General features: G+C 40.2%; 1 protein-coding gene across 6 annotated transcripts in view; it reads right to left on the bottom strand.

Annotated features, from left to right (window-relative positions):
• rapgef2b (Rap guanine nucleotide exchange factor 2b) overlaps positions 1-14,946 on the bottom strand; it is a 121,928-nt gene that overhangs the window by 70,134 nt on the left and 36,848 nt on the right. For all 6 annotated transcript variants that reach the window (XM_073486382.1, XM_073486386.1, XM_073486384.1 and 3 more), the window contains exon 4: positions 3,789-3,872. In XM_073486382.1, the coding sequence (XP_073342483.1) occupies positions 3,789-3,872 (84 nt within the window). The remainder of the gene's footprint in view (positions 1-3,788; positions 3,873-14,946) is intronic.

The following is a 14,946-nucleotide window of genomic DNA, read 5'->3' as shown; positions in this document are numbered from 1 at the left end:
TCTAGTGTATGCACAATATTGTGCCGTTACTGTAACTGACAGTGAACAATTTCTCTGGAACCGTCACTGGGAATAAAACCGCTGTCAAAAAAATGGTTCCTTCTTCAACTGAAAATTGAATTCGAGTGCTGAGTGAGTTTCATGACCCAGAAGTCCTTGAAAACTTGAATGAGAACGTGTCATTTTGAGCGTGTCATTTCAAAAATGTTTTCTTGTCACTGGGGAAATAGGCCTCGCTTCATTTCACCCACAAAGATGATGTTTTCTCTCTGCAGCTGCACACTGAGGGCTGTGGAAGAGGGCACAACTGTCACATGTACTACTAACAACAGCTCCTATCAGTTAAAATGAATGAAATGTCTTAATCTAATTTTGAAGACAATTATATCTACAACAACCAATAACAACATGCCAGATACTCAACCAACCAATCAGCACACAGTACAGAATCTGTGACCCGTCATGGTGTCACACTCAATCAGAACAAACTGATAAGTCAACACAAGAAAGAAGTCAACATGTACTGATGGTTTGAGTAGTTATTGGTATCTATATAATAATATACTGTTCATTTATCATGCTGCGGACTTGTAATCTAAGAGGTTTTGTGGAGCTCTAGCGACACATAACTTCCACCGACAGACGATATTTACGGCAGACCAGCTCCGCAGGGATTTTAATTTCCAATACAACATGGCTACCTGCTCGAAGGTGTGTCTGTAACCGTTGACGTGGCTGTCTTGAGAATTGGGCAACGGAGCGGCTGTAAACACTCTTCCTCCCTGCAGTATTATCCAAGAATAGCTGCTTCACTATTTCAGTAATAAAAACATTTCACTTACCGTAAATTCGTCACAATAAAAGTCCCCCAATATTTAGTTATATAAAAGCTTTTATTATGACGCAGCAAAACCAGGAAATTATTAGCTTGGACCAGCTGTAACTTCACCAAACTCCTGAAACAGCCTAAAGCGAACATGATGAACCAGTAAAATAAAGCAGATGTCTGAAAGTGTAAACAAGGCCGCAGGAGAGAAGCTACAAAGGTACTAAGAGCTGAAGACGCAAAGACTTTTGAAACGTCTCTCTCTCTGGTCTACTGCACAAACATTAGTCTCACAATCGCGATGCATGTTTGCTTGAGGGTGAGACACGGGGCGTGTTATGGGTTGGCCACAGTCGTGTGAAGTCACCGCAGCCTGTTTGGAGGCGGGGCAGGTGCACCGTTGTCCCACTCCAGTGAAGGTCCATCTCGGGCGTGGCTTGGCTCAGCTCGACACGGTTAAAATGGCACGATTTTAAATCAGCGCTGTCAGACGTGCCGGTGGGAAAAGCCCCACAAGAAACTGTCATCACCAAAAAAATGACAAAAACATTTGTTGCTTGACTAGTTTGAGTCAATTTATACAAATGGAGCTTAGCAGCCTATCTGTTGCTATGCTCTTTAAGATTGTTCCCAAAACTGACTCTGCTCCATATCCTGATTGAAGTGATTCTGACTGCTAAAGCTCAATTTCCAGTTTGTGCATCGAATGATTAGTTTAGTGCAGTTGACAGAATTAAGACAGTCTTGTGCAACACAGCTGGCATCTCTCAAACAAAGTGAGCTAACTTCATACAGTCTCATGCAGCAGAGTGGACTCCTACACAGGCTTCCTTGCAACATATGCTTAGTAAACATTTTCAGAGCTCAGTCTTCCCCAGCGACTGCAGTCGGGCATTAACTTTAATCTGCCAATACCTGCAAATCCCCCTCCGGTATCCCATACACCCACTTTCACCTTGTCAAAACTGAAAAGGTCGTTTTTTAAGAGGGGAGCAGCTTTTTGGCACATTTCCGATCAAGTCTTCCGTTTTAAATGCCTCCCACGTTCGTGTGAATCCAGAGAATGACCGCTGCCGACCCCCACAGTGTGCTGCTGGGATAGCTCTACTGCACGGGCCAAAGTGGCGACCTCGAGCTCTGAGTGGTCGTAGGTGTGTGTTATGCAAGCCTAATGGATAAAAAGATCATTGTTTTCAAGACGCCCACAGAGATGGTTCATGTAACAGATCTGCTTGTGAAATTGCAGCTTTTTAACATTTGGGTCTTGGCTTTAGAGGCGATGATCACTGCTGTGAGCTGATGGCTGAGAGCTGCAGAGGGAAACATTAGTCCTCTCAACGTGTCGTAGATAATTATGATCCATCATGGGGGTTGGGCTCTGGTGACACACTCACCGTCTACAACTCTTTACTTCTTTAAAATCCTCGTCAAACATTTGTTTCTTGAAAACCTACCTTATCAGAAAAGGAGTGTGGAGTTATATGTAAATCATGAGACCTAAAACACTTTTTTAACCATTAACACAATGAGATTGTTGCATTTTCCCTTCAGTGAAGCCGACACTATAATCAGAGCAACTGTTTCTACACAGTGCGACTTATGTTGATGTTAAAATGCGGTGGTGTGTTGTTGTTGTGCTAAATTATGGAAGGGACAATATTAATTCATGTGTAACACTTTACTTTACATCCTCTTATTGGTATGAATGCAAGCATAAACATTCAATAGATGATTTATAACAAAATAATGTTGCTGTATTCAGCTGAGAGGACATGTCAACTATCTGAGTAAACACGTCCTGATGTACAATCTGTACATTTAAAGGGGAATGTTCTGAGTTCTGTTAATAGGAACTTTAGTCGCTGTGTCTTCTTGTGAACTGGCCGTGCTGCGGTGTTCCTCTACTTCCTCTTTTCATTCTGGACTTTTTCTTGGGAATATTCGCATTTTCTTTGCTCTGTGTTTTGTCAGTTTCAATATCTGGAAAGTGAAAACGTAATATTACTTTTACATTTTGGAGCTTAGGTCTTATCTATCCGAATACATAAATCTGCTAATGAAGTGAGATGTTTGTCGAGGCGGAGCAGCTTGTGATGCAAGAATGTACTGTTAAGACCGTGTTGGCTGGCGTGTTAGCATTTGCATGGTGTGACAGAGGGAATTGATGCAAAGAAAGTCAGTTTTTTCTTTTTAATGAGAATTTTGTTAGTCATATTTGTGTGCATTCTATGCCACCTTCTTTTCAAATCAGGACTTTTGTTTGGGAAGGCACAGTCAGCATTTATGCAAACAGACCGTGCCAATGCTTTGTTTCTCAAGAACTGCAGGAAAGTTTTGCTGATCATCTCTGGTGTCCTGCAATAAAATGCACCAGAAGCACTGGGATACAAGTTTGTTTGGATTATACCAGCAAGCAGCGCAAATTAAATTCATCTGCACCAATTATCCAATGTCAACACATTCACATTTTGTGCAGTGGTTGGACAATAATAATACATGTGTTACTTTTAGAAATCAAAGGTTGCAAAATCCCTGAGTTGGCAGCAGTGGTCACTTCTTCCTCCTCAGTGATTATTTTCTGTGACAACATAAATAAAATGTACTTTTTGGATAGAGAAAGCAATTATCTGGTTTTAACTCTTTCTTGTGGAACCCAACAGGCAGATCTGTCCTCTGTGACCTGAAGTAGCTGCTCTGCTAACAATGTTTAATAAGCCCATTTTGGTAAAAGGAATCACTCCTGTTTACATCTGTGGATAAGAGAAGGTTGAAAAGAGGGGAAACAAACTATTTTGAGATTGAATACATTAAAATTGTCTCTCTCTTGCCAGTCCAGGATTAGCTGTTTATCTCCCTCTGTGACTGTTCTAAATAAGCTTTGAGGAGATGGAGCTGTTCACACGTTAGTGCCAAGATCAAGCCTTCAAACGACGCCCTGAACTACGATGGCAGATGATCCTACCTGCTTCTGGGCAGGAACATGGACTCTTTGATGAAGACGGAGCCGGACAACAGGATGTACCAGCAGCTTCCGATGTCGTCAGGACTGGAAGACAGAAAGAGAGAGACAGTTAGCAAGATACAGGTCTCCAAAATCACATAACTATACAATATTAAAGCAAATCTATTCTTTCACGAGTGTGCAGGTACAGGAAAGACATGTAACAAGATTATAACACCCTTATCAAAGAGTTTTTCTTAATTTATTAAATGAATAACTGCAGGAGTCATTTTCTTGAAAACTACTTTGTAATGTAGCATACTATAAAGGCCCTGCCACAAAAATAAGATCAAGATTAAGATGCACATATTGAATAACATATTCAGAAAATAAATTAACCATTAAGATTAACAGTTAATTGTTTAAGTAATTTTTTAAGCATAACAGCTAAAAAGTCACTAGTTGAAGTCTCTCAGATGTTAATATCTGGTATTAATCTTGGTCCTGTAAGACTGTAAACTAAATATCTAAAGGTTTCAGTGTGTTGGTTCGACAAAACAAGAAATAAAAAGGAGATCAAAACTTGGACTTCTCAATATTTTCTGACAGCTTGATATACTAACCAGGAAAAACATCAAAAGATTAAACATGATGAAAATGATATTTTTTGGAAGCCTGCGTTATATAACGCTGGTACATCTGCGTTGTCATTTACTTGATCTACATGCTGCTGCGATCTAATGCGTCAGCAATGTGAGACTGCTCACTTTGCCAAACACAGATCACTGCTTTTAAAAAAAAAAGAAAAAAAAAAGTGAAAGATGAAGACATGAGATAGAGAGAGTGAGAGTGTTAGAGAGAGAGAGAGAACTATGAATGAACTGAGGAATCATGTCTCATCCACCCACCCATGGCCCTGCTGAAGCACACAGACGAGGAAATTGGGCATTGCAGACAAAGTAAACTCAGAGTGACCCCTGGATGATGCTGCTGGCTGTCAAGTTCTTACAACATGACTGGTAAACAAACACACATACAGGCCTCCACCACACTCATGTGGCACTTTTAGCATTTAAATTAACTTATGGACACTTTTTCAGGTTTTATACATCACGTGGCGTTGGGAGGAGGGAACATCCAGATTCTAATGAGGAGAGTTTTCCCTCAGATAAACAACTCCCTAAATATGAAATTAATTCAGCCTGTCAGTGTGAATAAAGCATGCTGTAAGAACCGTGTTTTTTTAATGTATCAGTTTTGTTTTCATGCTCATCTAGCTTATCTCAGGACTTTCGTGGCTACCAGAGGGATTGCAAAGAGATAATCTCACGAGGCGGAGATGCACTGAATCTTCTACGCTCAGTACATCCAGGATTATCAAAACAGGCCGTGCATGCTAACCTACCGAGAATGTAAATAAATGCTATGGAGATGGATAAGAAAGTTAATGCTCACTTTCATTTATATGCAACTGGCCAGAGGGCTCAAAGGATAAACATCACATATGAAATCTTGGAACCGACCAGCTCTACTACTACTTTCCTGGATTTCGTTAATAAATTCCTAATTTGTTACTCCGGAGCTGAACAAAGCAGTCGTTTCTGATTTTTGAAAAAATGCCTCCTTTGATAGTCTACATCAAACACGTCGCCTCACAGCCCTCTGACAGTAAAGAGGAAGTGGAAATCCACAGGAGGAAGTATTCTCATGACACGCCACACTGATACCACCGTCCCCCGGTGCTGGGACATGAACACCGAAGTTCTGGCAGCGGTGGACAAAAATAACCACGCGTACAAAAATGCTTTCATTCTGCTGTGAAGATTCGTCACCACTAAAGCTGAATTATGACTAACTGTCTCAGTTTGGTGCCTTTATTCTTTATTTCAGCATCCTGACAATTTTATTACTCAACAGACATTATGAGTGTGTAAATGTTTAACTTATGTTGACAACATCTGTCAGGTTGGTTTTAACTTCAGGGCTGCAACCAACGATTATTTTCAGTATTATTTCCATGTGATGATTAATAAGTTAGACTATGACAGTCGAGAAAATGCTTATTACAGTTTCCCAGAGCTCAAGGTGATGTCTTGAAATGCCTTCTTTTGTTCAACCAACAGTCCAAAACTCAAAGACACTGACTTTTCTATCCTACATAACAACAAAATAAAAAAGCAGCAAATCCTTATATTTAAGAAGCTGGAACCAGTAAATCTTTGACATTTTTTACTTGAAAAATTACTCAAACGATTAATCAATTATCAAAATAGTTGGGAATTAATTTTCTTTTACTAATCGATTAATTGCCAAATCTTCGCTCCCTTAACTGTCTTTATGACAATGAAGTTGTATTTATTGTTACTCTTTTAAAGTACACATAACAGCCACAGTTACTCTTATAATTCTTTAAAGGATAAGCTCAGCCTTTTGGGCAAAATGCTTATTTCCTTTGTACTGAGACTTAGATGAGAGTATCCATTCCACTCTCAAGTCTGTACAGAGAATATAAAGCTAAAGCCAACAGCAGATTAGCTTAGCTTGGTACGAATACTGGAAACAAGGGTAACAGCCAGCCTGTCTCTGTCCAAAGGCAGCAATTTCCAGCTTGCAGCACCTCTGAAGCTCATAATTAACACATTATATCTTGTTTGTTTCATCTGTACAGAAACCAAGGTTTAATACGAGTGTAAAACCTTTCGACGTGGCATTTTTGCACTTCTGTTGTTCTATGGATTAAACAGACAAGATGCTAAGCTAATTGGCTGCTAGCTATAGCACCACTTACTTTTTATTATTGTTTAAGTGTGATACTGTCCTTTGGCTGCTGTGACTAAGGAATTTCCCCATTTGCGGGACAAATAAAGGATTTCTGATTCTGATTCTGAAATTTCCCGTACAGACACGAGTGGTACTCCGGGCAAGAAAGCAAAAAACGTTACACTTTTTGTGGAAAAGGAACAAAACAAATGAAACATTGGCTGCTTCATTATCAGTCTGCATCAGTTCAGGTATTACCGTTAAGCTTCACCAAGGGGTGTGAAAACCTGTAATTATCTTTGCTATGAATGCACTACATCAACTGGAAATTCAACTGGATGTTTCTCTGTGTGAAGCCTGCATCTGTGTGTTTACAGCTGGCTCTTTGAAACGCCGCCTCATCACGGAGAAAGAACGTCTGCTCATCAAGCTGAAATCAAACCTTGTACTTGAAGGTGCTTTGGTGTTAATAAGGCAGCAGCTTAAGTGATTATCACTGAACATTTTCACCTGGTCTGAGTGAGACTCTTTAATTGAAACCAGAGGGGAAAGAAAATCAATGCAGACATCAGCAAGGTGGGACTGGTTTCTGCTTACAGAAATGTAAAGGATGGGTGCACTTATTACACACCCGCCCCCACACAGACACATATATTCACACCAAGCGTCAGTGCTGACCGAGATTTTTTTTCCTAATTACTGAGAACAAAGTCTCGCCCCTCCTTCCGCCTCCTCCTCATCCTCCTCCTCACCACACTTTCCTTGCAGAGCTAATGAGGATGCAGACAGCACACCCTACTGACACGGTGCAAAATCTCCCTCGCTCCCTCCAACAGTCTCCTTTTCCCCCTACTGATCTCTACCCGCCTCCCTTCAGGCTCCTTCCATCCTTTTATGGTTCCTCCTCGCATTCAGAGATGACACGAATGAAATGCTCAATTATTAATTGCTGGCACGCAGATGCGCCGAACGAGGGGAGAACCTCTCACGGCTGAGAGAGAGGAGGCAGAGGGGGAGAAGATACAACACCAAAAAGTAGGAGATAGGAGACTCTTATGCGCCACGACAGCTTGACTGAACTGGGTCACTCGTACTGGAAGCGATTGTCAAATGCTAAACATCATCCACCAAACCCTCTCGGGAAGCCTTGAACAGGGTTATATGAGTGCCATGGAGGCGCGGGTAGGAGGTAAAATGATGCGGGAAGGGTGATTTTAGCATCAAGACCTTCAGGAAATCTACTTTTACAAATTCCAAGAATGAAATGCCCCTTTCGAAAATGTGAAACTGAGTCACATTTGCAGTAATAGTAAGTAGGCTCAGACATTCACTCTAGATTGTACTTTAATTTTTTAACAGGATATAACAATGTGCCTCTGGGTCTGGACAGCAGGACGGTCGTCTTTCAACACAACAGAGGTACAGTATGTCTGACAGGCATATTCTGTGGCCCTACATAAACAAGCAAATTAAATCATGACTATCTTAATTGTTGTGATGTTTTCACCACGAGACTCCGGGGACATTATGAAATAGAGCTTTCAAACTGCTTTTGCAATCGTCCAATTGTCCTAAAAGCAAAGTTGTTTTTCCAAAAATTAAAGCTAAAAAAAGCTCAGGGGGTGTGAGAGGCACAGTCTGAATACAATGAAATATTTCTGACTGGCAGATTTTGCACAACACCAACATATTGTGTCATGAGCTTCCTTTGTCTCCCAAACATGTTGTGTTGTATCGTCAACATCAAGCCGCCATGTTCAAATACTTTAATTTGAACTGATTTTAACCTGGACTTTATTGACACAATGGATTATAAGAAAGTGGAAACAATAATTTCAAGGAAAAAGATGTTACTGACAGTCATTAGCTGATTACCTTCACCGAGGAGGTTACGTTTTCACCCGAGTCAGTTTTGTTTGTTGGTTGGTTGGTTTGTCAGGAGGATCACACAAAAACTACTGAACAGATTTCCGCAAAACTTGGATGGAGGATGGGTCTCGGCCCAGAATAGACCCCATTAACTTTTGGTGCCCGATCCACTTTCTTTAACATTGCGTTTTTTCAATATTTTTGTCAGTTTTTCAGGGAACAATTCATAGCTTGATGACAAAATGCGGTGTATTTGGGTAAGAAAGAGTGCAAAAGGTGACTTGGTGGAGGTTTGTGCTTGACTGAGTCTCACTGTAGCTACTTCATGTGACAATGAATACACTGAAGATCAGCCTCAGACCAGTTTGTAATCATGTTTGTGTTTTCATTATCTTACTAAACACAAAATATGTCAATATATATAGTTTTTACTTTTTACTAGATCATGTTTCTATTTGTTCCACAAACTTTCTACCACCCAGTGAACATGTATCCCTTGTTGGTAATCATGGTTCTGATAGACAGGACACTAAAGTCTGGATCTGGAGCAGTAAGGTCCGGAGCACATGGTCACAGTAAGATCTGTTCTTATCAAAAAGCTCCAACTCTGACTGTGTGCTCCGGACCACATCACTCCAGATAAACATTATGGTATTTCTGTCATTTTTACTGAATTTCATATGCCTCCATTCCAGATACTTCTCAAATGACTAATGACTCCAAGTGAAAACACGCCATTCTGCATGTACTGGAATGTATAATCATGTAGGCTAACTGGTCATTGGGATGTGATGAGTTATTCAGCTCCATCTTTCACTGAGTTTCCTCGTGTGGCCTGCTGTGACGTGGTTTCTGAGGGCGAGCAGTTTCACGGTATCACAGAGATCAGGAGCTGCGTGAGGGGGACAGTTTTCCAACAGCTGCACTGAAGCGTCACTCACACTGAAGCTCCTTTGTTAAAAAGGTTAAAATATCAAAGTGTACTAACAGTGTTCTTCTGTAGTATCGTCATGATACATAATGACCAATATTAACTATTTATATATGGCAAACAAGGAAGGAAACAACTGTTTGTGGGTTGCCACACCTAACTGTCGCAGTGCTGGTTGTAAAATAAGTGTTTTTGTTTTTCTCTCCTGGCAACACTTTGGTTGAGCAGTTTTTGGTAAACTGAGATTCACTGTTGACACTGTTGCCATGCACTCAGCTGTTTGATTTGGGCTGATTCAGTCCACAGTCAAGAGACAGATGCTTCTTCCTCTTTTTAATAATTTCAATCAAAATGTATAGCTCTCTGACTGTGGGGGTGAAATGGGATGTCAGTATGACGGTCACACAGGGCGGAAAAATCAGACGTGTGTAGAAGGAAGATTTCAGTTTTGTGGCATTTTGGCTCGACTTTCACATTCACCATGACAAGGGCATGGCACTATATCAATATTGTATTGTAATCGTGATATGAGATTATATATGGTCTTAGACTTATTTTAGGATATTCTAATATCACGATAGGAGATTATGTTTCTGTAGTTTTAAAGGCTGCATCACAGAAGAGTGATGACATTTCCTGAACTTACAAGACTGTTTTACTAAATATTTGCCTTTACCCATTTCATCATTATATCCTCTTTACTGAAGATTATTTATCAAAAATCTAATTGTTTTGATTTTTTTTTTTGTATATATAAGTATCAATAGTCATCCCTACCATACCGTCTCAAAATTAAAATCAAGGTATTTGGTCAAAAACATCATGTTATTTGATTTTGTCACCCAGTCGTAGCATTTATGAAGCATGAATATTGAATGATTTAATTATTGCCTTTAAATTATTTAGCCACGACAATTAAGGCTTTTTAATTTATTCTTCCTCGTTTCTTGATATTTTCTCTGTTGGAGTGCCTAGACTGCCTTTGCAATCTGCTTTTGAGGGGATTTCAAAATATCGAGATATATATTGTGTATCCAGATATAACCTAAAGACCCTTTCACCTAGCCTTATTCATGAGAAAACAAAAAAAACCTGATTTACCTGATAATTATTTTCTCAATTAATTGTTCAGTCAATGACAGTCAAAAATGTTTGAAAAAAGTCCAACGTGACGTCTCCAAATGTCTAGTTTGAACAGATATTCAGTCTACTGTCACAGAATGCAAATATTAATTCTTGTAAAGGAAGGTCATATGAGTGACTAATCAATAAATAGTCTAATGTTTTAGCTGTAATTAATTGGAATACTTACAGTTTGGGCTCTAATGGCCGAAGTTCAAAATTCACAAAAACACAAGACTCCCAAAAAAGGCTGATCCTGCTCCTCGACCAGAAAACAGCAACGCGCCAATCCATTGAAAAATCATAAGCATTGGATTTTCAGTTGGACCACACAGACCAGAGAGAGTCAAAGGTCGAGGGTCGCATTGAAAAAAGGTTAAAGGCCGACGAGAAGCTGCTAGTGCTCTTCACCAGCCACTGCAAAAAAGTGCCAGGTCAGCCTCCGTCTCAGGAGGGCTTTAGCACTATAATCTCTGGATGGTAAATCCTGAGAGGTTCAGGCGCTCACAGTATGGGATGTTTTCATGAGATATTGAGTGTGACTGTGTGTGACTGTGTGTGACTGTGTGTGTGTGTGTGTGTGTGCACTCTAGTGATCTAGAGCCCCAGGCAGGAAAAATGAGTACTTTTATTACTATTACCGTTTTCCTCCTCTCATTACTCCTGGACTGCCAACTGTTCAGGATAGTCAGAGAGAGATTGTGAGTGTTCGGGTCATTAACTAGGTCATTTGTGTGACTCTGAGTGGTTTTATGCAACATTAAGGGTGTTTGAAAATATATATATAAATATCAGCCAATGTAACATGTTCTTCTGGATGTCAACTTCTCTTAAATCAAAGGAGAAAAGTCCAGAAGAAAAATGGCTACAAAAGTTATGTTCCAGTATACGAAGAAGGGGCCAAAATATTTGCAGCTTAGGAAAAGGAAAACGTTGTTTTGATGTCTTCGAGGCTGTGTTACAGTTTGGCGAATGATCTTTGGAGCTTTTCAAAAGATAAAACAATCACCAATAAAATTTTGCTAGTTAGTTGATTAACATACATTTTAATTGATCTTTTAATCATTCAAGTCAAAGGTTCTGTTTTCAATAGTAAGCATGTGATTGTGATATGTGATAGAAAAATGAATATATTTGGGTTTTGGACTGTTGGTTGAACAGCAAGGTGATTTGGAGACCCCAAATTCGGCTAAAGGAAGTTATGAGTTTTTAAATTATTTTCTGATATTTTATAGACCAACATATGAATCAGTTACTCAAGAAAAGAATCACCAAATTAATCAAAAAGGAAAATAATCATTTGTTGCAGCGCTAACAAAAATGATTCTTCTATTTTGGTGATCACATTTCATTAAAATCATTAAAGATTATTTCATGTGTTTGCAACAGCACCTGGTGAAGTCCCAACACTGGTTTGTTACTCACTGATATGGAGGATTTGTTTTAAAATATCACAAGTTCAGTTTTTAAATGACACCCAGTGTTATCAGATGGAATTATCCATTAAAGGTTTCTCAATTTAACTACAAGAAAATGTGCTATATCCATAATACAGTATACTATATAGCTTTTGACATGTCATCACATATATCCAATAGACCCGGTAATCACATCCTCAATCCTTCGGTTCTCCTCCAGTCACTTCCAGGACTGAGCACATCGGTCAGGCTATATGACAAGACATACTCCCTACAAATACAAATGTCCATTTAAACGTTAAGATACAGTTACTCCGACTGAAAACATACATTTCCCTCTAACAAAAGTCACTTTGCTTTGCTTGAAGCATCTTTAAAGGTGGCGTTTGCCTTTAAGGGACTGAACTATCTTTACAGCCGCTTGAGATATGTCTCAATGCGCAGGCCATACAATTTTTACAACTTAATAGAGATACTATCACAATTAAATTCCCCCATTGACTTTTAGAGCCCTCGTTCCGCAGCATATCATTGCCATTGTTATAAACAGACCAGGAAATGAAGACGGGCTGTTAAAAGCGTGTATTTTCACAAGAGAAGTTGATTAAGATCTGGCAGAGGAGGAAAGTCAATCTAATCTGCTGCTGTTTAACACCCGGCTCTTATCAGGGAGAGAGAGCAGTGGCAGACTTTTATAGGCTCACACATGCATGAACACAAACACGTGTACACATATACAGAAAAGCATGCAAACACTTGAAACGATGCCTCGATGCTTGTGCTAATTAAATGAACCAGAGCCACAATAACCTGCTGTGTTTTGATGCTTTAGCCTGGAGGTAAATTAGGAAAAGGACAGACAGTTTTACTCTCCTCTACTCTTAATCATCTTGTATATAGGAAGCACATTTATGATGCAGGTCTACTTAATGCATGCTCCTCCTGCACTGGACCCAATCATGTGAGGCAGCCTCACAGATTGATCTGTGGTCGTCACTGTTGGCAGAGACTCCAGTCTGCAGCGCAGATCAATACACTACACTGATAAACCAGAGAATTACACTGAATCACATTACATTATTACCAATCACCAAATAACATTAGTGTTTTAGTTTAATTTATCTCCTCCTGTTAGTGCACACGCCTCCTCTCTCATTGGCACGTTTTCTATCTCTGTTGCTGTATAGCTCTCATTCATGGAAGCAGATAAAACGATGTTTACACATCAATATAATTCAATTTAATCTCAATCATGTTTCTCTGTGGCAACACATGTTAAGGAACACTTTCATGCCAAAGTCCAACAGCGTCCAAGTCGTGAGGAAGTGTAAACTGATGCACGTTTGACCCATGACGGTCCAAGTGGGGTATTAGACTCCCTTCACACTGAGCGGTCTACACCTGGAAATACTGTTTGCATGTAAGAAATGATGTCCACACTGACACAATAAACATAACAGCTTAATGATTACACTATTGTTTAGCCAGCTGTATTCAAAATGATTTATTAGGTTAGAGGCGACAGAAAGTTGGCTTTCTTACTTTACTAATGCTCACTACAAGACAGCTTTCACTGGCTGTATAAAAGATGGATGGAGATGGTGCCTTAAACCTGCATTCGACTCTACTGGTCACAACACTAAGCCCGATTTCTATGTAAGCTTATGAGAAAATGACCTTCGCACTCAATTTATTACCTCAGTAATCAGTTTCCTGATGAGTTTATGGTCTCAGTCGCTAGTTTCAAGTCATCTTCAATAAAACATGATGGTCCCACTTATAGTGAAATAGAAGATGAAGTGAGGTATGCTTTAGAGCGTGGCTACCACAGCGTGCCCTCCGATTCTAAATCAGATCCAATCAGGATATCCTGCCCAGCTCCACTATCTGGTCAGAATCTGGTCATTTCTGGCTCCAAAAAACCAAGATGGTGACGGCCGTGATACCAAACTCGAGGCTTCAAAACGATAGTCCTCAAACCACTGGGTGGCATTAAAGTGGGTTTACACTTTACATCGAAGTCTTCCAAGAGGTTTATTGTCTGCTTCCACTATGAAACCATCTTCATGTATGAGAAACACAAACTCAATGTGTGCAGAAGCCAGAACTGAGAGAAAAACGATGCATTTTTAAAGATTTAATCATTTTATAATGTTGACATATTATTCTAAATACTACTAAAAATGCAAAGTGAGCTTCTTATCTATAGGCTAGGCTTTAAGTGTGTGTGTGTGTGTGTGTGTGTGTGTGTGTGTGTGTGTGTGTGTGTGTGTGTGTGTGTGTGTGTGTGTGTGGAGACCTGAGGGAATCTTGCTGAAACTGAAGTCTATTATGCGACCACAGCTTAATCTGCATTCCTATTGTTTAATCAGCTCCCACACCACCGAGTGGGCTTCTAATGAGGTGTTGACTCTTCCCCGACATCCCCCAACGCACACACAGACCCACGCACACACAGACCCACACACACACATGTAGACCCACACACACACACAAACCTACACACACAAACCTACACAGGGGATCAGGAGGCAGAAAGGGACAAAGCGTCCTCTCTGTAGCCCCTCGAGAGGCTGATAGAGTTAATTAACGGTCTTAATTCTCACCATGGGTGTTCGGGAGACGTCAACATGTGACAGCAGTCAAACACTGCGTGTGCTCTCTGCTTATTACAGTTGTGGCAGCCTTTCAAAAAGGGTCCAAACACACTCAGAGCTGTCAGGAAGCTGTCAATACATCTTTACCATCATGTTGACCCTCCGCAGCACCCAGCTGAAAGGAGGAAGCATACAGCATTACCGCTAGTGACTGGCCAGCCGTCTCCCCTTTGAAGGAAATGCTTTTAGGAGGTATTAGAGCTACAGTTTTTCTTCATCACTTCAATGCACGCTGACTTAATACTGAATCAGGCTGAAATTAGACTGGAAATCCCTTCTAGCTTCTTTGTCTTGAGCAGTGCTGTAGAGAGGTTTTGTGTGACAGTGAAAAACACACAGAGGCCGAAATAAAGGCTTCATCTGACTGCCTCTGTGCTTTATGGACATTTGTTTTCATTTCGGTCAACCAGGTCGCTCGTTGA

Source organism: Pagrus major, chromosome 18, assembly GCF_040436345.1.
Source record: "Pagrus major chromosome 18, Pma_NU_1.0".
NCBI classification, from domain to species: domain Eukaryota; kingdom Metazoa; phylum Chordata; class Actinopteri; order Spariformes; family Sparidae; genus Pagrus; species Pagrus major.
This window is presented reverse-complemented; position numbering and strand designations above follow the sequence as displayed.